A 24,988-nucleotide genomic window follows, 5' to 3' on the forward strand; every position below is an offset into this window, starting at 1 on the left:
GAGCAAGTGTGAGTTCTGGATGGATAGAGTGGTTTTTCTTGGCCATATCATATCCAGGGAGGGAATTTCTGTTGATCCTAGCAAGATTGAAGCGGTACTTAATTGGTCGCGTCCGACGACAGTTGCTGAGATCCGTAGTTTTCTGGGTCTAGCAGGGTATTATCGTCGCTTCATTCTGAACTTCTCTCAGTTAGCTCGACCGTTGACGCAGCTTACCCGCAAGGGTGTGGATTTTGAGTGGTCCTCCGAGTGTGAGGAGAATTTCCGTGAGCTTCGACGGCGGTTGACTTCTGCGCCGGTGTTAGCATTACCGTCAGGATCTGGAGGGTATGTAGTTTACACGGATGCTTCTCTTCAGGGGTTAGGTTGTGTCCTGACTCAGAATGGGCATGTGATCGCATACGCTTCTAGACAGCTGAAGATTCACGAGGACAACTACCCAGTCCATGATTTGGAGTTAGCAGCCATTGTGTTCGCTTTGAAGATCTGGCGTCATTATCTGTATGGCGAGAAATTTGAGATCTTCACCGACCATAAGAGTCTCAAGTATTTGTTCACTCAGGCAGAATTGAACATGAGACAGAGACGTTGGATGGACTTGCTTAAGGACTATGATTGCGAGATTAAGTACCATCCGGGAGCTGCTAATCTCACCGCTGATGCTTTGAGTCGCAAGGTGCGACTATCCGCACTTCAGACTTGTTCGATGTCTAGTGCGATCAGTGACTGTTGTACTTCAGGTTATACCTTCAAGCATAAGAAAGGTATGCAGAGTATCCAGATGTTTGCGATATTATCTGAGCCAGCCTTGTATTCGCGGATCCGAGATGCTCAGATGTCTGATTCAAAGACCCAGCGTTTAGCTCGTCTAGCTAACGAGGGTAGCTCGTCTGGATTTCATTATCAGTCAGATGGATTTCTGTGTTTGTCTGGTAGGCTTGTGATTCCGCAGGATGAAGAGTTGCGAGAGGAGATTTTATCTCAGGCACATCGCACTAAGTTGAGTATTCATCCTGGAAGCAACAAGATGTACAAGGATCTACGTACTCGTTTCTGGTGGAAGGGAATGAAACGCAGTGTTTATCAGTTTGTTTCGAGATGTTTGGTGTGTCAACAGGTCAAGGCAGAGCACCGACGACCTGGAGGATTGCTTCACAGTCTGCCTATTCCTGAATGGAAATGGGAGTTTATCACTATGGACTTTGTGACCCATTTGCCGGTATCCCCGAGGAACTGTGATGCTATCTGGGTTGTGGTGGACCGACTCACCAAGTCAGCGCATTTCATTGCCTATAGCCGGGAGTACAATGTGGATCGTATGGCTCGGTTGTACATTCAGGAGATCGTTCGACTTCATGGAGTGCCTGTGAGCATTGTCAGCGATCGGGACCCCAGGTTTACTTCTAGATTCTGGGGGAGTGTTCAGCGTGCGATGGGTACTACTCTCAGTTTGAGTACAGCCTATCATCCAGAGACTGATGGTCAATCAGAGCGCACTATCCGTACGTTAGAGGATATGCTTAGAGCGTGCGTCATGGATTTTGGTTCAGCCTGGCAGGATCATTTGCCGTTGATCGAGTTCGCTTACAACAATAGCTATCACACTAGTATTGGAATGGCACCTTTTGAAGCGTTGTATGGGCGACGTTGTCGTACTCCACTCTTCTGGGAAGAAGTGGGGGAGAGACAGGCTGAAGGACCGGAGTTTATCCAACAGGCGATAGACATTATTGATCAGATCAAGAAACGGATTAAGACAGCCCAGGATCGTCAGGCCAGTTATGCTAATATCAAGCGTAGGCCTTTGCAGTTCGAGGTCGGGGAGAAAGTGTTTCTGAGAGTGTCACCTTTTCGCAAGATTCTCAGATTTGGCCTTAAGGGCAAGTTGTCTCCCAGATTTATCGGTCCGTTTGAGATCTTAGAGAGCATTGGCGATTTGGCTTATCGACTAGCATTGCCACCGCATCTATCTAGTATTCACGACGTGTTCCACGTATCACTGTTGCGACGGTATGTGGCGGATGAGTCCCACATTCTGCAGCGGTCTGATGTTCAGGTGGATAAGGATTTGACTTATGTTGAGAAACCTCTTCGTATCCTGGATTATAAGGATAAGGTTTTACGGAACAAAGTCATTCCTTTGGTTTTAGTTCAGTGGCAGCGCCGAGGCACTGAGGAAGCTACTTGGGAGCTTGAGGACAGGATGCGTAAAGACCATCCTGAGTTGTTTTGATTTCATTCTTTAAGTTGTATTCAGTTGCAAACTCTGTAAACGTTTGATTTGAATAAAGAATGTTTCTGATTTCTGTATTTGCATTCGGTACTTAAGATCTGATTTCGAGGACGAAATATCTTAAGTGGGGGAGAATGTAGTAGCCCGAACCCTAATTGAGTAATTAAGGATTAATGCTAATTAAATAAATTGGGGATTGGACGGATCGGAAGCTCCGAAGGGACGATCGGAAGCTCCGATCGGGATCGGAAGCTCCGATGAGCGATCGGAGGCACCGATCGATATTACGTCATCCATGACGTGTGGCTGGATCGGAAGCTCCGATCAGGACCGGAGGCTCCGATCTCCCCTATCCGGAGTCATCAAGTGATATTTTGACACGTGGCAGATCAGGATCTTCGGAAGCTCCGATGGCAGGATCGGACGTTCCGATCGAGGTTCGGACGTTCCGATCAGGGATCGGAAGCTCCGATCGTTGTCTATAAATAGAAGGCCGAGGCTTCATTTCTCCTTGCCAATTCCGGATTTCCTCTCTATTTCTAGTCATATTCGAGCTGTTCTAGTCTTCTTAGGCTTGGTCCGGAGGTCGGAGAGGCGTTCGATAGTCGTAGCGGAGTTGTGCCCAAGTTCTGAAGGCATCGACATCAAAGGGCTAACGACGGACGCAGGTATAGCTTTGAGCTCCTAAAAATATTTAGGAGTATGCTATAGCTTAGTTAAGGCTTTTAGGGCGCTATAATGATAGTAGTATCATTTCGCTGTGTAGGCGGACTTTAGGCTTGGACTTAGAGCTGGTAGTGCCTACCTGGTATTTGAGGTACGAAAGTACTGTTCGAGATATCCTGACTGAGTATGCATGTATTATGTGACTGCATGATTTATGTGCCATGATATTATGCTGCATTCATTTGCATCTTGCTGTATCTCCTTCGAGATGTCTGTTAGTAGGGTTGTACCCTATCCTGTTAGTGGATTGGACTTCCATCGATTTGGGTCCGGCGTATCCACGGTTATCTCGGTATGGGAGCCACCTCCTGAAGCGACGGCACAGCGTGCTACATACCAGGGCCCGGTCTGTCTCTGTTATCTGATCCTTGACCTCGAGTCTATAGGGAGTTCACTTTACATGCATGTATACTCATACTCTCGCACTGAGCGTTTTATGCTCACGTCTCGTACTCTGTATTTTCTGGACACCCTATTCCATGGGGCAGGTTTGCGATTGGACGAGGAGGGTGGATCCAGGAGGGGCTAGTCAGTGGTTGGCCAGCTGGAGCTTCGTCTAGGTTTTATTACTGTTGTTTGGGTTTATACAGCTATTCGATTTGGTTGTATATTATTGGATAATTACAGATTTCTTTTCTTGGGATTGTATAATGTTATTGGTTTCCGCAGTTTTATTCTGATATCTGTTTTATTAAGTTAATTGCATGCCTAAGTTCTGTTTAGTAGGTGATCCGGGTAAGGGTCACTACATAAATTTAATGAAAGAGAAGTTGGACTTCTTAACTAAAGGGAGTGGGATTTCCTAAAATGACATAGGGATGGGCATTTTTGGAAATCACTGAATTCGGATTCGGAAAAATTATCTTGACTTTAAAAGATGCAGAAATGGTTTTTGTGCACATTGGTAAAATCAGTTTATCAATCGGAGTCACGATGAATTTTATATTAATTTTTAGAACAACGGGATTGGCTTGTTGGGCTTAAGTTATTGATTGTGGGCTTTAAGGATTTAGAGTCCTAACACAATTATAACTTAAACTAGTCTAGAAATTATCTATAAATACATGTAGTGGGTTCGAAAATTGCATGAGAATTCATTCATCAAATTTTCGAACACACACATATTATTCTCTAAGGGTTTTTCGAAAATTCTTGTCCCTTTCGGAAAAAATTCGGTCTTGTGATTTTTGTGAAAAATTACAATCCGGATTAACAGATCATATCTGTTTATTCTCTACGCAAACTTCTGATTGATTTCTAGTGCAGTCAATCAGAGGGTTTTGTTTTCTATTCGTGGACCTGATTGAAGAAACGTTTGTTCATCAGTTCCGGGGATATACAACAAGAGCAGATTAAATTCTATTGGTGTCCATAATCTCGCTTTGAGATTTTAAGGTAAAATATTTAATTGTGATTATTTATTTTACTTACACAAATTTAATCGTAAAAGTTTTGATACCCAGATATGGAATCGTTCCATATTAATAAAATAAAATTTTTAAACTTTCGCTGTACCGGGTATCAATTCTAATTGATCTGAACACCGATTTCCAACACATCCTCGTATATTCACCAAGTGAAGAAGACCACAAAGAGCATCTTCGTCTCACTCTCCAGACGCTGAGAGAGAAAGAACTTTATGCCAAATTCAAGAAGTGTGAATTTTGGCTAAAGAGCGTCACATTCTTGGGTCATATAATATCCAAAGATGGAGTATCTATGGATCCCAAGAAAGTGGAGGCAGTTATGGATTGGCCTAGACCAAAAACGGTAATTGAAATTCGAAGCTTTCTAGGTTTGGCTGGTTACTATCGAAAATTTGTGGAAGGTTTTTCCTCGATACCTATACCTCTCGCCAAACTCACACAAAAGAACTCTAAATTCAACTGGGATGAAACGTGTGAAAAGAGCTTCGAAATTTTGAAAAAAAAGCTGGCATCTACACTAGTATTGACACTACCGACTGAAGGCAAGGATTTTACCATCTATAGTGATGCGTCAAAAGGAGGATTGGGATGCGTACTCATGTAAGATGGAAGGGTAATTGCTTATGCTTCAAGACAACTAAAATCGTATGAGAAAAATTACCCTACGCATGACCTCGAATTAGCCGCAGTGGTCTTTGCACTAAAGATTTGGAGACATTATCTTTATGGTGCAAAGTGTGAAATATTTACCGATCACCAAAGTCTCAAGTACTTGTTTACTCAAAAAAGTTGAATATGAGACAGAGAAGGTGGATTGAACTATTGAAGGATTATGACTTGACAATAAGCTACCACCCTAGAAAATCAAACAAGGTAGCTGATGCTCTAAGTCGGAAGAACACGGGTAAGGTGATCTTAGCCTCACTCTCAGTGCAACCATGTCTTCGAGAAACAGTCAAGTCAAAACAGAACCAAGATCCTTCTTTAGCAAAACTCAGGGAGCAAGCAGGAGAAGGAAAGGCACCAAATCTTGAAATAGATCAAAATGGAGTTATTTGGATGAAAGGACGATTGTGTGTACCTGACATAGACAATATTTGTCAGGAGGTAATTTCTGAAGCACACAAATCAAAATTTTCAGTTCATCCCGGCAGTACCAAAATGTATAGGGATTTGAAAGGAAATTTTTGGTGGAATGGAATGAAAAAGGATGTTGCAGAGTTTGTTTCCAGATGCCAGGTCTGTAAGCAAGTCAAAGACGAACATCAACGACCTGGAGGATTACTGCAGCCCCTGGAAATTCCGGAATGGAAATGGGAGCACATTTCTATGGATTTTGTTGTCGGTTTACCCAAGTCAAGACAGAGTCATGACGGGATATGAGTAATTGTGGATAGACTAACAAAGACAGCGCACTTTCTACCGGTTCGCATGAATTATAACCTGGATAAGCTAGCTACCCTATATATGGATAATATCGTGAGATTACATGGGGTACCTGCTAGTATTTTGTTGGATAGGGATCCGAGATTTGTGTCCCGATTCTGGAAAAGTTTTCAAGAAGTAATGGGAACCAAGGTTACTCTCAGTACAGCCTACCATCGGCAGACTGATGTCCAAATAGAGAGAACAATTCAAACCTTGAAAGATATGTTGAGGACTTGTGCCCTAGACTTTAGTGGTAACTGGAGTGAACACTTTCCTTTAATCAAGTTCGCTTACAATAATAGTTACCACAACAGTATTGGAATGGCACCATTTGAAGCTTTGTATGGGAGAAAGTGTCATTCACCATTGTATTGGGATGAAGTTGGAGAGAAAGCCATCACTTGGCCTGAACTTGTTCAAGCAATAGTAGAAAAAGTGGCCATCATCAAGGAAAGACTCAAAGCTGCTCAAGATCGACAAAAGAGCTGGGCTGATATGAAGAGACGATCGTTGGAATTTGAAATAGGTGAAATGCTTATGTTAAAGTCTCACCCATGAAAGGGGTGATCCGGTTCGGGAAAAACGGGAAGTTAAACCTGAGATATGTCGGACCATTTGAGATTTTGGACAAGGTGGGAACATTGGCATATAGATTGACATTACTACCGGATATGTCAAGAATTCACAATGTTTTCCAAGTGTCTCAGTTGAGGAAATACATTCCGGACCCAAGTCATGTCCTTGAAAGTGCACCCCTTGTAGTCGAAGGGAATCTAAATGAGAAACTTAAGTATGAAGAGGTTCCTATTCGAATTGTGGACACAAAGGACCAAGTGCTAAGGAGACGAACAATTCCATACGTCAAGGTGCAGTGGTCTAATCATTCTGAAAGGGAAGCCACATGGGAACTCGAAGAGAAAATGCGGAAACAATATCCTCATATTTTTGAGGGGCAAATCAAATCAAGTTTCGAGGACGAAACTCTCAATAAGGAGGGTGGGATGTGAAGGCTCGGCTTTCAAAAGTAGTCAGGGATGGATAGCAGCTTTGCAAAGAGTTGTAACTGATGAGTTTAAAAGGTCATCAAATTCAAAATTAAGAGGTAATGATCAGCTGATAGTCAAGAGTTGTAACAGCCAAGAATAAAGAGAAATGATGGCTATTAAAATGGAGGTTACTAGCCGTGAAGAATAGATGAATCGACAGCTATGTGAAGCATATAAATAGGGGAATAAACTGATGGAAAAGAGCACACAAACTCGAGCAGCACACCTCCATATTCTTGAGCAGAATTTCTGCCCATTTCCAAGCAGAATTCCTGCTCATTTTCGAGCAGATTATTGCCCAGATTCGAAGGAGTTTTTATGCTAAAAAGTCAAATCCAAATAGCAACAGTTGAAGCCTTGAAAACTCGAGAATGCGGCATCATTTTGAGAAAAGGATTCTGGCCATTTCTAAACAAGTAAGCAATATTCTGAGATCAAGTTTATGTTCAGTTTTGAAGCCTTTGGATTTGTCTAAGTGTTGCAACAAACACCTGCAGCAACCATTGAAGATTTAGAAGCGATCAAAGTTCATAAATCTGTCCAAAGCATTGCTACATTCGATCAAGAAGTTTCATTGTTTTTCTGTCCAAAGTCCAAACAATACATTCGGTCCTTTACTTGGTTTTGAGGATTTCTTAAATTCGAGATCATATAACAACATCTACTCCTTCACGATTTTCTTAGAAATCGAATACTGTAAGTGGGCTTCTACCTTTCTTTTGTGTGATATAAGTTTCTACACTTATATTTATTTTTGTGTGTGAGTTAAGTTTTATAAAATAAATAATTATTCTTTTGAAAATTCGATCGGCATGATACGTATATTCGTTCCATTTTGATATATATTATTTTTTGGATATTCGTGATATTATTTGAAGCATGTTAGAATAATTTGGAAATATTTGAGATGCACTGTTGAGAGTCGAATTAGAAATGGTTAAGGAATTTCTGATTATTTGATTTGATATGGCCCTGATGTGGTGGGTTATAATAATATCCTTTGGCCTCGCCCCTTAGAGGAGTAACATATAGGGGACTGATCAGTAGAACCACGGAAAATGAGATAATTAACAGTGCAATATTTGCTTCGTATTTGTGTCAGATTCAGCATGCTTATTTTGTTTCGAGATTATGAAATATACATGTGTACATGTAAATATATTTTTGGTGTTTATCGTGTTCGATCGGCCCCCACTTGCTGAGTGTTTCTCAAAACACTCACCCCCTTACTTTCCTCCTAGATACCGAAGAACAGTTAGAAGAGGATGAACAATATGCATTCTGGGGTTGGTGATCAGTTTGAAGTTTTATTAGTAGTTATTTTATGTTATTTTGTCGCTTCCGCTATTGTCGTATTTCCTATTTTGTAAAGACATATTTGATTATGTAAAAGACTGGTTGAAGGATATTTTCTATACTACGTGGCTTGTTGTTTTATAATTCGAAATGTTAAACAACGCCGATGTCAACTAGGCCCGGTTTCGGGGCGTGACACCTAGCACTACCTTGCATGTATTCCCTATGATGGTGATCAAGAATTGATTTTCAAGGGCGGCGGGAAATTTCCCAAGCTCAAGAAATTGTATCTGCTGGAACTAAGAGGATTAAGATGCGTGCGAGTGGAGAAGGGGTCCATGCCTCGCCTAGAAAGACTGAGATTTTGGGGTTGTGTGCTGATGGAGGAGTTGCCCGAGGGCATCGAGCATTTGACCAATCTTCAACATGTGGATTTCTTGGATCAAGTGTCGGATAAATTCATTGAGAGACTTGTGGAGCAGAAATACAAGGGAGGGCTTCTTGTGCATGTTTCCAAAGTTGAGGTTTGGAATCTTGTCGACGATGAATGGAATCTACGGCAGCTGTAGCTTATGGATATACATGGGTAAATTTATTTTATATTTTATGTTTTTACACTTGAGACTTGTTTGAGTTTGATATTCAGTTTGGATGTACGTTTGATTCCAATAATGACCTTATTTTCCATCCATTTCCCCTTATTTCTCCTCCATAATCTTCTCCATCTTTAACTACCCACACCATCGTCTTCAGGGTTTGTCTGTTCAATTTCCTTTACTACTCAGTCCAAACGATTTGCACTATAATTGAAAAGAGGGCACAAAATAATAAAAGAGGGCACACACGTAGGGATGACAATTGGGCGGGTTTGTGCCCGAGACTTGCCCCATCCTTTGGACCCATCCGCTCCGCCACGTGAATTCGATGAGTCCAATCCGGTTAGTCTAGTTGGACCCACTAGAAATTATTTAATTTTAAATTTATTAAATAAAAATTTTAAAAAGTTTAAAAATTAACAAAAAATCATTAAATTTAAGAATAATGATATATGTACAAATAGAGTTACAAATAGGATTACAAGTATTCTCATCAAAATCTCTCTTGTAATCAATTTCTGGCGATATTTTGACTTTTTTCAATTTTTTAAATACTCCTCTTCACAAGGCCCATTATTGATAGCGGGTGAAAAAAATTATCTTTAACCCTAATACGCAAACTCCGCAAGAGATCGCTTCCAGTTCCCTCCATCGCTTCCAGTTCCCTCCATCTTCTCTTTTCGAGGAGGACAGAGCAGACAAATATCACGTTTCAGTAAGTATATTTCACTGTTTTTTTTCTAATACTCTTAATTTGGATTTGTTTATTTAGTTTAGTTAATTGTTGTGAATTTGTGCATGGATGCTTTTAGGGTTCTTGGCTTCTGTATTTTGTTCAAATAAGGGGAATTTCCCTCTGAAGTTTTCAGTCACACTGCAGAAAGTGTAAGCTTGTTAACTTTTCATCGGTTCGAATGTCGTAACGATAATTTTTATATCTCTTGCTCTTTGATAATATAGGAATTTTCGCTCTAATTTTGTATACATACAGTCATCTCCTGCATTTTAATTCAAGAAAGACAAAAGTATGATGCTGGATGTCCAATTGAACAAACATGGTACAAGCTAAGGCTAGGAGTATTAATTTGTGTGATTTGAGTAGTAACAACGAAAAATGTTAACTTTTCTTAAGATTTGGACTTTTTCCTTCGAAAAAAAAAGATTTGGAATTTTCGTTTTTGCTTTTCTACTACTTTTTTTATAAGTTTTTGAAATTAATTCATACTCTATTACATTAACATCATATATTTCTGGTCTAATTTTGATTTTATATATATCTGATTGAATAACTAAATACATGTGCACAATATATATTGATATAAATTTATACAAAAACCGATGATCGTTTATCTAATATTAATGGTCACGTGATATAGGAATAAGTTTTTTATTTATGGATAAGCCTTGTGAGTTCCACTAAAGAATCGGTGGATTATGTTGTGTCTCTGTTTTTTTTTTTCTTTTAGTTGAGTTGCTCAATTGATTAACCAGGAAGTGGAGGAGTGTCATTTCCTGTCGTTGGAAAATCTAACTCATGTCTGAAATAGGTAATTTCATATTTCATCTTATTTCTATTATATGTTTACGGATTTAAACTGAAGATAATAACAAAAAAATCTATATAAACTACTAGTAAAAAGAAATAAAATGAGACTGATTAGGTTATTCAATTTAATAGTTTTTCAAAAATCCTAAAATTATATGATATGGAGATTGCATTTTGAGGAGTTTGGATTTGATAAAATAATGTCATTGTAAAGTTCCCAAAATATTTTTGTGTGCAGGTGCTTCAAATTCAGTAAATGGTGGTTTAATGAATGATACACATTTATTTGTAGAAGATGGTGAGATTGAGCCCAAATTGGGATGAAATTTAAAAATGAGAATGAAGTCTTTGAATTCTAAAAGAAATATGTCTATAGTGTTGGTTTTTTCGTTAGAAAAAGAACTTCACAGAAGAATAACAAAGGAGTTGTTACATTTGTTTCATTCACATGTAGTCGAGAAGGTTGCAGAGGTAGTAATACAAGCACTACACTGAAGCTCCAACCAACCAGTCAAACAGGATGTATGATAAGTGCATTTTATGCACTTAATTTATATATGATTTGACTTGGCTTTTGTTATGTATAGAGTGGATTTTATGCATGTTAGTTGTTGTTTTTGTGAGATGCAAGGAATGACGCAAAATTAGAGAGAAGAAGCGGAAAACCGAATTACGGGAAGACAAACTTCAGAAAATTACTGAAAATGTTACAAACATATAAATCCAATCTCCACCGTTCAAATTGAAGATTAGGAAGTTTTAAAGTTGATGTCAAAATCAGCTTGATCCGACGGCTATAACTTGAGTTATGATTTTTACAAAAATGCTGCGCAGATGGTGAAATGGAAGAACAAGTAGCGCCCTAGCGCCATATTCCTAGCGCTCCAGTGCCCCTAAATTCATATTCCTAGCGCCCCAGCGCTTCCTTTTGGGCGCTCCAACGCCAGACGTCTTTCATTGAAAAATAAAATACGAAACTTGAGCGCCCCAGCGCCGAATAATAAGCGCTCCAGCGCTACGTAGTCTCCAAAAATATGGAAAGTCTCTAATCGAGTTTAAAAAAGATTTTATGGCTTATTTTGAGAAGAGAACGAGGGTTTAGAGAGGATTCAGAGCATAGAGACGACTATTGAGAGCTTTGAAGTGCACAAGAGCTCGAGAATTTGATACGAAGACGGAAGACAGTGGCATTCGACGATGGAAAAACTTAATTTTACTTCGTTCTAGTTTCCTTTTGAACTCTATTTTTTTAGTTTGATGGATTATTTGAAGAACATGTTTTGTTTGATCTTTGAATTTATTATGAAATAATTTCTTAGTCTAGAGGTAGACGGATCTTGACTGGAAACCATGATTGAGATATTTTGATTTATATATTTAAATTTCTTCGCACAGTTTATTTGTGTTTTCTTGATTTTAATGCTTTCAATTTACTGTTCATAGATTGAATGATATTTTATTTAGAATCTATCACTCGAGAGAGGAAATTTTGAATACGACATAGGAAGATACATCTTTGGTGTTTATACTGTTCGAGATGCATATAACTCCATAGAAGTCATTAGAAGAATTCTCGTGCCATTTATCGGATTTAATAGTTAAACTTAGATAAACATATTGAGTTTGCTATTGAATACGAATTTCTGCTTGACACTCGAGAGAGGTAGTAGAAAATAATAGGGATTCTTGGCTAATAAACTAGAAGAATTGATAATTAAATAATCATGAGAAATAAATTGTGGTGGACAGTCAAATGAAGTCGAACCTCTAGCATTCATCGCTTATTGATTTTTTCTCTCATGAACTCGTGGTTATTTAGTTTTGTTTCTTGAAAATTTTAGTTTTATAAATCAGATCAATTTTGTAGCTCTACATAGGATTAGGATTTTATTAGTTACAAATATTTGAAATAATATCATTTATTCATTCTTCGTGAGATCGACTTGGATTTAATTGCTATATTATAACTTGACATCGTGCGCTTGGGAGCGAAAAACACGCAACAATGTAAAGCTAGGTTGTCAGCTTGTTCAGAAGCTACTGGAGTATGGAAAATTACCAGTGTATATCTCGAGCACAATCACCAAATTAGCCCATCCAAATCCAGAGTATTTCGATGTTATCGTCAGTTGAATGCTCACATGAAACGAAAACTAGAGTTGAATGATATATATAGCAGGTATTCCTCTTCATAAAAGTTATAACTCGGTTGTTGTTGAAAAAGGTGGATATGAGAATATAACTTTTATTGAAAAATATTGTCGAAATTATATTGATAATGTCAGGAAATTAAGACTTGGAGAGGGAGATGCAACTGCTATTCAAGCTTATTTCTAAAAAATGCAGTCTCTTTGTCCTGGTTTTTTCTTTAGCTTAGATTTGGATGATGATGGTCGATTAAAAAACGTATTTTGGGCAGATAATAGGAGTAGACAAGCTTATAAGGAATTTGGTGATGTAGTAACTTTTGATACAACATATTTAACTAATAAGTATGACATGCCATTTGCTCCTTTCATCGGTGTAAATCATCATGGACAGTCAACGCTACTTGGGTGTGGTATAATTTCTAATGAGGATACAAAGACATTTGTATGGTTGTTTAGGATATGGCTAGAGTGCATGGAATTTCAGACACCTCGGGGGATAATCACTGATCAGGACAAGGCAATGCAGAATTCCATAGAAGTCGTATTTCCTAACACAAAACATAGGTGGTGTTTGTGGCATATACTTAAGAAATTACCTGAAAATTTTGGCTATCATTCTCAAAAGGCTTCAATACTCTCGTTTATACATGAATTGGTGTATGAATCACAAAGTACAGATGAGTTCGAACAGGGCTGGTTTTCTATGATTGACATGCACGAATTACAAAATAATGATTGGTTTATCGGGCTTTTTAGGGAGATAAGTCGTTGGGTTCCTTGTTTTCTCAGAACTTCATTTTGGGCTGGAAAATTTAAAGAATTGTCAACAAGAATTGACAGGAAAGATGTATTGTGACATTGAATCCACTGATGAGGGATCTTTTGGTATGAGATATGTGGTTACCAAATATTTTACAGTGTGTGAGAAGTTAAGGAAAAAAGGTTTGAAATTATGTTTGAGAGAGACAAATGCACATTTTCTTGTACTTTTCATCTATTTGAGTTTAGGAAAATAATTTGTAGGCATGCTATTACAGTTTTGATTCTTAATAAGTCGTCGGTCGTTCCCGAGCAATATATACTTCGGCGTTGGAGGAAGGATGTGAGTAGATTGTATACGAGGGTGAAGATCAATTGCAATGGATGGATAACTACTCCTGCTCAGGTAAATTATGAGAAGTTGTGTGATGCATTTAAAAATATTGCAAATTTGGCTGCAGATAATGATGATGAAACTCAAAAGCTCCTCGAGTGGATTGAAAGTAAAACAAGAGATCTTGATATATAGGGGTGTTCATTCGGGCAGTTTGGACCGAACCGAACCGAATTGGGCGGTTCGGTTCGGTTTTTAACCGAAATTATTTCGTTTTTCGGTTCGGTTTTTCGGTTTGGACCGAACCGAACCGAATTGGGCGGTTCGGTTCGGTTTTCATTGATGTGAGTTCTTATTTTGTTTTATGCTATTTCATTATCTTATGTGTATACAGATTGTCTATACAGCTTGCTTGTGATTTCGAGGACGAACTCATGTCTTAGTGGGGGAGAAATGTAAGGCCCGGGATTATTTAATTTTAATCCGAGAATATTTAATTTGGGAATATTTAGAGTTTAGAATTAAATTCTAATATTCTTAAATTGGAAAGGATTGAAATTGAATTAAATCGCTTTTCCGGGGACTGAATTGCAAATAGTCAAAAGTTCAGGGACTAAACTGCAAATATGATATATATATCTCAATTTCCACTTGAATTAAGCTGAATACACGTGCATATCAGATTTTGGAAAGGAAAAGAAACAGAGGAATCGTCCAAACCTTCAAGAACTCCATTTTCGTCCCGTTCAAGCTTCGATAACTTGCGTTCCGGTTATCAGAAATTCCAGATAAATATATATCTGCGATCACAGCTTCGAGACCTTCGATTTGGTACATGTTTTATTCACATATCTAAGATTTTATTTTTATGTGAAAGATGGAAAATTATGATTTTATCATATATGTGTATATCAGCTGTACCGATCGTGTATTCGCAGACGGTTCGGAAAAAGACTGTCGTTCGGATTTTATATGAATTTGGGAAGAATAATTCGAACACTACCATGTTTGATTGATACTGATTTTTATGGTAATGAGATGATATGTTAGAGATTATAAGTTATCTGGATTGTTGGATTGATTTGGATATTGTTTGGATTGCCGGTTTTAGCTGTTATGCCGTCGATTTGCAAAATGTCAAGACTTTGATATTGTTGATTGAACAAAGCATGGTTTGAATGGCATCTGATCTTGTTAGTTATTCGATATGTAATTTATCAGCTTTCTATCGAAGTTGCCGAACTCGAGATCTCCGAGTCAAACCGAGAAGGATTTGAAGCAAGATTTGAAGTACTTTCAGACGTGACATAGAAAGGTATAAATGACAGCAAATCCAGATGGGATAGAACGCTTGAAATAGCTTTCATTTCAAGTATTCCCATGTCAATTACATACTTGTTTCTTTATATTTCTTATGTGATTATTTGTTTGTACTGCTTTGTTTGCTTATATGCTTAGTTGTTCAAGATGTGTTTTATAGCTTTTAATGCATACAGCTTATGTTGCATTCATCTTGAACTCCAGCCTTAATAGCACAGAGGGCAGCCATCGCCTAGAGTGCAGATGACGTTTGGAGAGCTGTAGTGAGTGGCATGGACTGTAAATTTATTTCTAGAGTCAGCTTGACTCATGGCACAGAATATGGATTTATGTTCAGAGCCAGAAGACTCACTATAGTTGTACCAAAGTCAGAGGACTAAAATACTTGATGCCGCCTCGAATGGGAGTATCGGTGGTTTGATAGTTATTTTATTCCTCGGGATCCCAAAGAACTAAGTTTTATTGATATCAGCTTGATAGCCTTCCTTTTGCCATTTGCATTGCATTCACGTTTATTATCTCGCGTTTAAAGTTGTTTATACTGGGATTTTATTCTTACCGGAGTTATCCGGCTATTGCTTTGTTTTGTATGTGTGCATGGCAATAGGTGGGGCAGGAGCTAGTCAGAAAAGACAAGGATAGCTCGAGATAGAGGCATAGCAAGTGAGGACACGGGCTTAAGTAGCACGACTTGTACTTTATGTTGTTGAACCATGCTAGAAGTGATATAAGAACTTTGTATATTATGGCTTGAATACATGCTAGTTTATGTTTATTATGTTTAGAAGCTTGTAAGACGTTATAAGATAGCATGTATTTGATTTTGTAGCATGTATAAAAGATTATGACTTGTTTATCCATTCTTTGGCAGCAGATTTTTGATAGCATATTCCCCGATCGAGCGAGACCCTGCCTTTTAAAACAAAAAAAAAAAATTTTAGCTCTTGTTTCTTTAATTCTTTTAAGTACTTGTTTAATTGTTAATTACAATAAATTGCCCTAAGATAAGATTAGCAACCCGGGTCCCCACAATAGGTGATATCAAAGCATAAGTTTCTGGATTTAGATAGAAGTTGATGAGCGGGGTAGTTTGAGTCTGTCTGATTGTTTAATATTGCATGAGAGTACATGTTATATCTGATTATGTGCATTATCTGCTAGCATGCTTTATATATAGCAATAATTATGTGATTGCATGATTATGTGCTTTTATTGCTACTGCATGCTATATATATGCAATTGTATTCCAGAATATCCTTAGTCAGAACCTGAATTCTCATGAGAATGCATGAGAATGCTTATCAGAGAAGGATGGAATAAATTTCTGCATATTATATTGTTTATGCACTAATCTGTTTGACAATCAGATATGCCTCCCCGTAAAGCACCGGTCATTAGACAGCCATTAGTGGTTCCTCCAGCTGAACCAGTACAAGTACCACTGCCAATTGTTGAAACTCAGAATGCACAGGGTAGTACATCTACTGACCCGTTGGATCCTACTGCTACTCCAATGGAGACTTTGTTAAAGCGATTTCAGTCATTCAAACCGCCAAAACTGAAAGGAACAGAAAACTCAGTTGATTGTGAAAATTGGCTTGAAGATATAGAACAACTATTTGAATCACTTGACTATACAGATGATCGTCGTATCCGACTGGTAATACATCAACTTCATGAAGTTGCCAAAAGTTGGTGGATTACGACCAAACGGGCATTGGAACAACGAGGTACGATTATCACCTGGACTGTATTTAAAACTGAGTTCTATCAACGTTTCTTTCCAGTCTCCTACAGGAAGGATAAGGGTGCTGAATTTGCCAATCTAAGGCAAGGTAATTTGAATATCGAGGAATATATGGCCAAATTTTCAAGTCTTTTGAAGTTTGCACCACATATAGCAGCTACTGATGAAGCAATGGCGGATCAGTTTATCAATGGTCTTAATCCAGATGTGTTTACCTTGGTGAACAGTGGACGACCAAATACTTTTGCTGATGCCTTGAACAAAGCTAAGGGAGCCGAAGCAGGTATTTTGCGACAAAGAGGAACACCGTTCATTCCACATCCATTTTCCCAGCCTGTATCAGCTTTCATTCCACAGAATCCGCCACAGTTTCAGCAAACATCTCCCAGATTTGAGGGAGGAAGCAGTGGCAGAAAGGATTCTAGATTCAGGCCAAAGGGAAAGCAATTTAAGAAGCCAGGTAGTAGTTCTTCAAGTTCTAGTGGACAGAGACAGTTTGGGGCAGGCCAGAGAACTGGTGAATCAGGAGCATTATGTTTTAAGTGTGGTGGAAAAAATTCAAGTGATCAGTGCAAGGGTGTGACAGGTAATTGCAATATTTTTCGTCAACCTGGTCACTATGCCAAGGTATGTCCTCAAAGAGCTATAGGTGAAAGTTCTTCTCGACCAATACCTCAGGCCGAAAGGCAATCAGTGCATTCATTTCAGCCTCAGCAACCTCAGCAACAGACCAGAGGAGGAGGAAGCCAGACTGTGACTCAACCTCCTAGACAACAGGCTCGAGTTTTTGCACTTACTGAGGAACAGGCACAGGCGGCACCTGACGATGTCATAGCAGGTAACTGCTTTATTTATGGTTATCCTGCCTATGTTTTGATAGATACAGGTGCATCTCATACATTCATCTCTGAAAAATTTGTTATGATGCATTCTTTATCTTCTGAGCCATTGCCTACTGTTGTTTCTATTTCATCACCGTTGGGTGAAGGTATTATATCTGTTCGAATGATTTGAAATTGTGCGTTGCAATATGACGGGAATGTGATTAATATAGATTGTATAGTACTTGGATTATCAGATTTCGATTGTATTGTTGGTATCGACATGTTAACCAAGTACAGAGCAACTGTAGATTGTTTCCAGAAAGTGGTTTGATTTAGACCAGAAATGGCATCTGAATGGAAATTCTACGGTAAGGGTTCTCGAGCCAAGATTCCTTTGATATCTGTGTTATCTATGACCCGTTTATTGCAGAGAGGGGCGAAAGGATTTCTGATTTATGCAGTCGATGTATTGAAATCCAGTCCAGCAGTAACAGATATTCCAGTTGTGCATGAATTTGCTGATATATTTCCTGATGAAATTCCTGGTTTACCTCTAGTACGAGATATAGATTTCAGTATTGATCTCATGCCAGGTACGCAACCAATATCCAAGGCTCCTTACAGAATGACACCTATTGAATTGAAGGAGTTGAAGGATCAATTGGAAGATTTGTTAGCCAAGGGGTACATTAGACCGAGTGTTTCACCTTGGGGTGCTCCGGTACTGTTTGTACGAAAGAAAGATGGTTCCATGAGCTTATGCATTGATTATCGTCAATTGAACAAAGTAACCATCAAGAATAAATATCCACTGCCTAGAATAGATGATTTGTTTGATCAGCTACAGGGTTCAGCTATCTATTCAAAGATTGATTTGCGATCTGGATATCATCAACTGAGAGTACGAGATGAAGATATTCCTAAAACTGCTTTTAGAACAAGGTATGGACATTATGAATTTATCGTCATGCCTTTTGGTTTAACCAATGCTCCTGCAGTATTTATGGGATTGATGAATCGGGTATTTCAGAAATATTTGGATGACTTTGTCATTATTTTTATCGATGATATCTTGATCTATTCCAAGAATGTACATGAGCATGCTGAACATCTCCGACTCATTTTACAGACTTTGAGAAATGAGAAATTATATGCTAAGTTATCGAAATGTGAATTTTGGTTGCAGAAAGTTGTGTTTCTTGGGCATATTATTTCAGGTGATGGGATTTCAGTGGATTCAAGCAAGGTCGAGGCTGTATTGAATTGGCCTAGACCTACATCAGTACCAGAAATACGGAGTTTTATGGGCTTGGCAGGTTATTATAGACGTTTTATCAGAGATTTTTCCAGCATTGCGAAGCCTATTACGCAACTGACTCAGAAGAATAAGCCGTATGTCTGGACTGAAGCCTGTGAAACTAGTTTCTTGGAGTTGAAGAAAAGGCTTACAAGTGCACCTGTCTTGACGATTCCATCAGGTACAGGTGATTTTGTTGTATATTGTGATGCTTCTCACAAGGGTCTGGGTTGTGTGCTTATGCAGAGAGGTCATGTTATCGCTTATGCTTCGAGACAGTTAAAGCCACACGAGACTCGATATCCTATCCATGATCTGGAGCTTGCCGCTATTGTCTTTGCATTGAAGATATGGCGACATTATCTTTATGGTGAGAAGTTTGAAATCTTTTCAGATCACAAAAGTTTGAAATATCTGTTTTCGCAATCAGAATTGAATATGAGACAGCGTAGATGGCTTGATTTATTGAAAGATTTCGATTGCGAGATTAAATATTATCCAGGAAAATCTAATGCAGCTGCGGACGCCTTAAGTAGAAAGGTATGTTCTTTATCCTTGTCTACGATAGGTGTATCTCAAATGGTGGAAGATTGTTGTCTTTCTGGATTAATATTTGCAACAGATATGCACCCTATCTGTGTTTGTGCTATACGAGCTGAGCCAGAACTTTTGATACGAATCAAAGAAGCACAGAAAGAGGATCAGAATATTCAGAATTCGATTGCTATGGTCAGATCTGGACATCAATCTGAATATCAAGTCAGTGCTGATAATGTGTTATATGTGAATAACAGACTTGTTGTTCCAGATGTTTCAGCTTTGAAACAACAAATCTTGAAAGAGGCTCACAGTAGTCGATTCAGTATTCATCCTGGTGGCAGAAAAATGTATAATGATTTGAAAATGCAGTATTGGTGGAAACAAATGAAGTCAGATGTGACTGAATTTGTAGCCAGATGTTTGAATTGCCAACAGGTAAAAGCAGAAAGAAAGAAACCAGGTGGTCTATTGCAGAGTCTATCAGTTCCAGAATGGAAATGGGATCACAATTCCATGGATTTCGTTACACAGCTACCACGTTCATCCAGAGGGTGCGATGCCATTTGGGTGATTATTGATTGTTTGACGAAATCAGCATGTTTTATTCCGTACAGAATGACGTACAGACATGATCAGATGGCAGAAATCTATGTCAGAGAAGTGGTAAGATTACATGGTGTGCCTAAATCTATTGTTTCAGATCGAGACCCTAGATTTACATCACACTTTTGGCATAGCTTGCAACAAGCTCTTGGTACTCAATTGCATCTGAGTACAGCTTATCATCCTCAAACAGACGGACAGTCAGAGCGGACTATCCAGACACTTGAGGATATGTTGAGAGCTGTAGTACTAGCTTTTGGTACTAGTTGGCAAGATTCATTACCACTTGCAGAATTCTCTTATAATAATAGCTATCAGACGAGCATTGAGATGGCTTCTTTTGAAGCATTGTACGGAAAGAAATGCAGATCACCGTTGTACTGGGATGATATCTCAGATGTTCCTGATGTTGGACCTGATATGATCCGAGAAATGACAGAGAAAGTAAAGCTTATTCAGAAACGAATGAAAACAGCTCAGGATAGACAAGCAAAGTATGCAAATATCAGACGACGACCTCTATCTTTTGATCAGGGAGACAGAGTTTTCTTGAAGATTTCTCCGTTTAGAGGTATGGTCAGATTTGGAAAGAGAGAAAAGTTATCTCCACGTTTTATCGGTCCATATGAGATTATCGAGAAGATAGGCGATCTTGCTTATCGACTTGTTCTTCCTCCATCTTTGTCTGGTATTCATGACGTATTCCATGTCTCTATGCTGCGGAAGTATCAGCCTGATCCTTCCCATATTCTTCAGCCTGATGAAGCTGAACTTGACGAGACTCTTAGTTATTTTGAGCAGCCTATTCAGATTCTTGATCGCAAAGACAAACAGCTCAGAAACAAAATAATTCAGCTAGTCAAAGTTCAGTGGAGTCGATATGGCATCGAAGAAGCGACTTGGGAGACTGAGTCAGACATGAGACAGAGATTTCCAGAGTTGTTTCATTGATGTGAGTTCTTATTTTGTTTTATGCTATTTCATTATCTTATGTGTATACAGATTTTCTATACAGCTTGCTTGTGATTTCGAGGACGAACTCATGTCTTAGTGGGGGAGAAATGTAAGGCCCAGGATTATTTAATTTTAATCCGAGAATATTTAATTTGGAAATATTTAGAGTTTAGAATTAAATTCTAATATTCTTAAATTGGAAAGGATTGAAATTGAATTAAATCACTTTTCCGGGGACTGAATTGCAAATAGTCAAAAGTTCAGGGACTAAACTGCAAATATGATATATATATCTCAATTTCCACTTGAATTAAGCTGAATACACGTGCATATCAGATTTTGGAAAGGAAAAGAAACAGAGGAATCTTCCAAACCTTCAAGAACTCCATTTTCGTCCCGTTCAAGCTTCGATAACTTGCGTTCCGGTTATCAGAAATTCCAGATAAATATATATCTGCGATCACAGCTTCGAGACCTTCGATTTGGTACATGTTTTATTCACATATCTCAGATTTTATTTTTATGTGAAAGATGGAAAATTATGATTTTATCATATATGTGTATATCAGCTGTACCGATCGTGTATTCGCAGACGGTTCAGAAAAAGACTGTCGTTCGGATTTTATATGAATTTGGGAAGAATAATTCGAACACTACCATGTTTGATTGATACTGATTTTTATGGTAATGAGATGATATGTTAGAGATTATAAGTTATCTGGATTGTTGGATTGATTTGGATATTGTTTGGATTGCCGGTTTTAGCTGTTATGCCGTCGATTTGCAAAATGTCAAGACTTTGATATTGTTGATTGAACGAAGCATGGTTTGAATGGCATCTGATCTTGTTAGTTATTCGATATGTAATTTATCAGCTTTCTATCGAAGTTGCCGAACTCGAGATCTCCGAGTCAAACCGAGAAGGATTTGAAGCAAGATTTGAAGTACTTTCAGACGTGACATAGAAAGGTATAAATGACAGCAAATCCAGATGGGATAGAACGCTTGAAATAGCTTTCATTTCAAGTATTCCCATGTCAATCACATACTTGTTTCTTTATATTTCTTATGTGATTATTTGTTTGTACTGCTTTGTTTGCTTATATGCTTAGTTGTTCAAGATGTGTTTTATAGCTTTTAATGCATACAGCTTATGTTGCATTCATCTTGAACTCCAGCCTTAATAGCACAGAGGGCAGCCATCGCCTAGAGTGCAGATGACGTTTGGAGAGCTGTAGTGAGTGGCATGGACTGTAAATTTATTTCTAGAGTCAGCTTGACTCATGGCACAGAATATGGATTTATGTTCAGAGCCAGAAGACTCACTATAGTTGTACCAAAGTCAGAGAACTAAAATACTTGATGCCGCCTCGAATGGGAGTATCGGTGGTTTGATAGTTATTTTATTCCTCGGGATCCCAAAGAACTAAGTTTTATTGATATCAGCTTGGTAGCCTTCCTTTTGCCATTTGCATTGCATTCACGTTTATTATCTCGCGTTTAAAGTTGTTTATACTGGGATTTTATTCTTACCGGAGTTATCCGGCTATTGCTTTGTTTTGTATGTGTGCATGACAATAGGTGGGGCAGGAGCTAGTCAGAAAAGACAAGGATAGCTCGAGATAGAGGCATAGCAAGTGAGGACACGGGCTTAAGTAGCACGAATTGTACTTTATGTTGTTGAATCATGCTAGAAGTGATACAAGAACTTTGTATATTATGGCTTGAATACATGCTAGTTTATGTTTATTATGTTTAGAAGCTTGTAAGACGTTATAAGATAGCATGTATTTGATTTTGTAGCATGTATAAAAGATTATGACTTGTTTATCCATTCTTTGGCAGCAGATTTTTGATAGCATATTCCCCGATCGAGCGAGACCCTGCCTTTTAAAATAAATTTTTTTTTTAGCTCTTGTTTCTTTAATTCTTTTAAGTACTTGTTTAATTGTTAATTACAATAAATTGCCCTAAGATAAGATTAGCAACCCGGGTCCCCACATTAATAATGTATGTGTTTGTTTCTTATATTTGCATAATAATTATAGGGTGTTAATCATCATCCTCGGAATATCGATTGCGGAGTACAATTAGTATCCAACTATGGAATTGATCAGGCATCGACAACGTTATGCTCGTCAAGACGGTGTTCGAACGAGGATGAAATGATAGAATCTAACGTGTAATGAGTTATGAAGCAAGTTAATTGGACATGCAATTAGATAAATCGTAATTTATATTTTTTTCTTAGGTTAGTTGGAAGATTCAGAATTTGAAATGAATATGAGTTCATATTTTTCTACCCAATTTGAGGTGTTTTGGTTGCTATGTTCCATTCATGAAAGCTCATGTTTAGTTAATTGGGTACCCGAGTTTGTCGGTTCAGTTTCGGGTAGTGTTTTACACTATCCGACTAGTCGGGTACCCGACTAGTCGGATACCCGACCCGTGCCCACCCCTAACTGTGGATGCCCTAATAAGTAACCATTTTAAAAAAGAATAGAGGGTAATATTGTATTTTAATGAAGACTTGTAATCCTATTTGTAACTCTATTTATACATATAGCATTATCTTAAATTTAATTCCAAATAATTGATTATTGTTGTGTATTTGAATGTAGGAACAACCTTTCCGTGGATTCGAGGTATCAAACAAAGTTTCAGTATTTGTGTCATGAAATTTTGAAAATTCACGAGTTATATTGAATGGGATTTTCGACGTATTTTATAGTATAATTTGAATATTATTGGATAGTTCGATGTCTTATAATCGTTAAATATAATTATTCGAATTTATAGTGTCAATTCTTGATATAGAATGTAACTTTAGGAATTTATTGAAAGTTAGTCGTTTGAATATTAGTTTAACGATATTAAAGCTAAAAAAATATTATGTGAATATTTAAATTAGAAATTATTAAGTTTAGGAATTTTAAAATATTGACATTTTAGAGATTTAAAGTGTCTATATAGTTGAAGTTGGAAATTTAGTAAATTTAAATGGTTATGATATTGTTTATGATTATAAAAACATTTAAATTTAATATTCAGGTGAATTTGTTGAATGGCATTTCCATACATTTCTTGAGAATATATCTTATTGGTATATGCTTGGTTGAGGTACGTCTGTAACTCTGTTATTTTCAAGATTTATGATAGAAGCATATGATAATCCAATGTGTGATTTATCTTGTAGTAGCCCGACTCTTAATTAAGTTAATCTACTATCGAAACATAATTAAGGAGTTTTTAATTGAGTTTAAAGAGTTGAAAATCGGATTCAGAACGACCAATAATGGTTCCGAGGATTTCAAGTGATTGGGTCAGTTTGAAAGTACCGAACTGGTTCGAAAGTAGATATTTTTGATTCGTAAGTATCGAGCAGTTTGGAAGCACCGAACTACAGATTGAAAGCTCTGAATCTAGTTGCAGTCAGACAAGGCGCATGGGCTACAATTGGATGATTGGACGTGACAGAGATCGAAAGTTCCGAACTAGAGTTCGGTAGATCCAAACGTTGTCGACTTGTCGGTAGCTGTGTTGTCCAATCAAAGGACATGCGTTCGGTAGAGGGAGTTCGGAAGAACGATCGGAAGTCCGAAGTGCGTTCGGAAGATCCAAACGAAGAATCGGACGTCCTGATCAAGGCCTATATATAGAGGCCGGGAGCTCATTCTTCCTTGCTCATTTCCTCTTCCCTCTCTCGTTCCTAGCTATTCTTGAGGACTTTCGGGTGATGTATTCAAGGGTTAGGCGGTGAAAAAGCGCTACCAGGATCGTAGCTGTGTTGTGCCTTGAGTTTAGGGCAATCATCATCAAAGAACTGACTACGAACGCAGGTTTATCGCTAGACTCTGATTAACTTCAGTGACTAGCTATTAGTCTAGTTAAGGCTTTTCGTAGATGTTTAGTGATACGGTGATTACTTGCTTATAGGCTTGGACTAGAGAGCCAGTTTCGCTAGGTTGCTTATTCTGAGATACAAATTTACTATCTGAGATATCCTGATTGAGTATGCATGTTCTATGTTTGCATGATTTATATGACATATTTTATGTGCATTGATTGTCACGGATATTATGCAGTATGCATTATTACGTTGAGCCTATACCTTGATATTACCAGTAGAGGGGTCGCTCAGCCCTGAGTTATTTTGTGAATG

At 38.1% G+C, this 24,988-nt stretch overlaps 1 protein-coding gene, 1 long non-coding RNA gene and 1 pseudogene across 2 annotated transcripts; all 3 read left to right on the forward strand.

Annotated features, from left to right (window-relative positions):
- Positions 1-6,368: 6,368 nt before the first annotated feature.
- LOC140888954 (uncharacterized) lies at positions 6,369-6,821 on the forward strand. The gene has a single exon (XM_073296649.1). It carries the CDS (start codon positions 6,369-6,371, stop codon positions 6,819-6,821), a length of 453 nt encoding a protein of 150 aa, XP_073152750.1.
- Positions 6,822-9,366: 2,545 nt separating this feature from the next.
- On the forward strand, positions 9,367-10,809 carry LOC140886243 (uncharacterized). The gene is made up of 3 exons (XR_012151489.1): positions 9,367-9,467; positions 10,219-10,299; positions 10,537-10,809. It is a non-coding gene; the product is annotated as an uncharacterized lncRNA (long non-coding RNA).
- A 523-nt stretch (positions 10,810-11,332) lies between these two features.
- Positions 11,333-13,304, forward strand: LOC140888955 (protein FAR1-RELATED SEQUENCE 5-like; annotated as a pseudogene).
- The last annotated feature ends 11,684 nt before the right edge of the window (positions 13,305-24,988 follow it).

This window comes from Henckelia pumila, chromosome 3 (assembly GCF_033568475.1).
Source record: "Henckelia pumila isolate YLH828 chromosome 3, ASM3356847v2, whole genome shotgun sequence".
In the NCBI taxonomy this organism is placed as follows: Eukaryota; Viridiplantae; Streptophyta; class Magnoliopsida; order Lamiales; family Gesneriaceae; genus Henckelia; species Henckelia pumila.

Excerpts from the sequence above, each read along its gene's own strand:
- LOC140888954 (XM_073296649.1), top strand. The coding sequence starts at position 6,369 with ATGAAAGGGGTGATCCGGTTCGGGAAAAACGGGAAGTTAAACCTGAGA.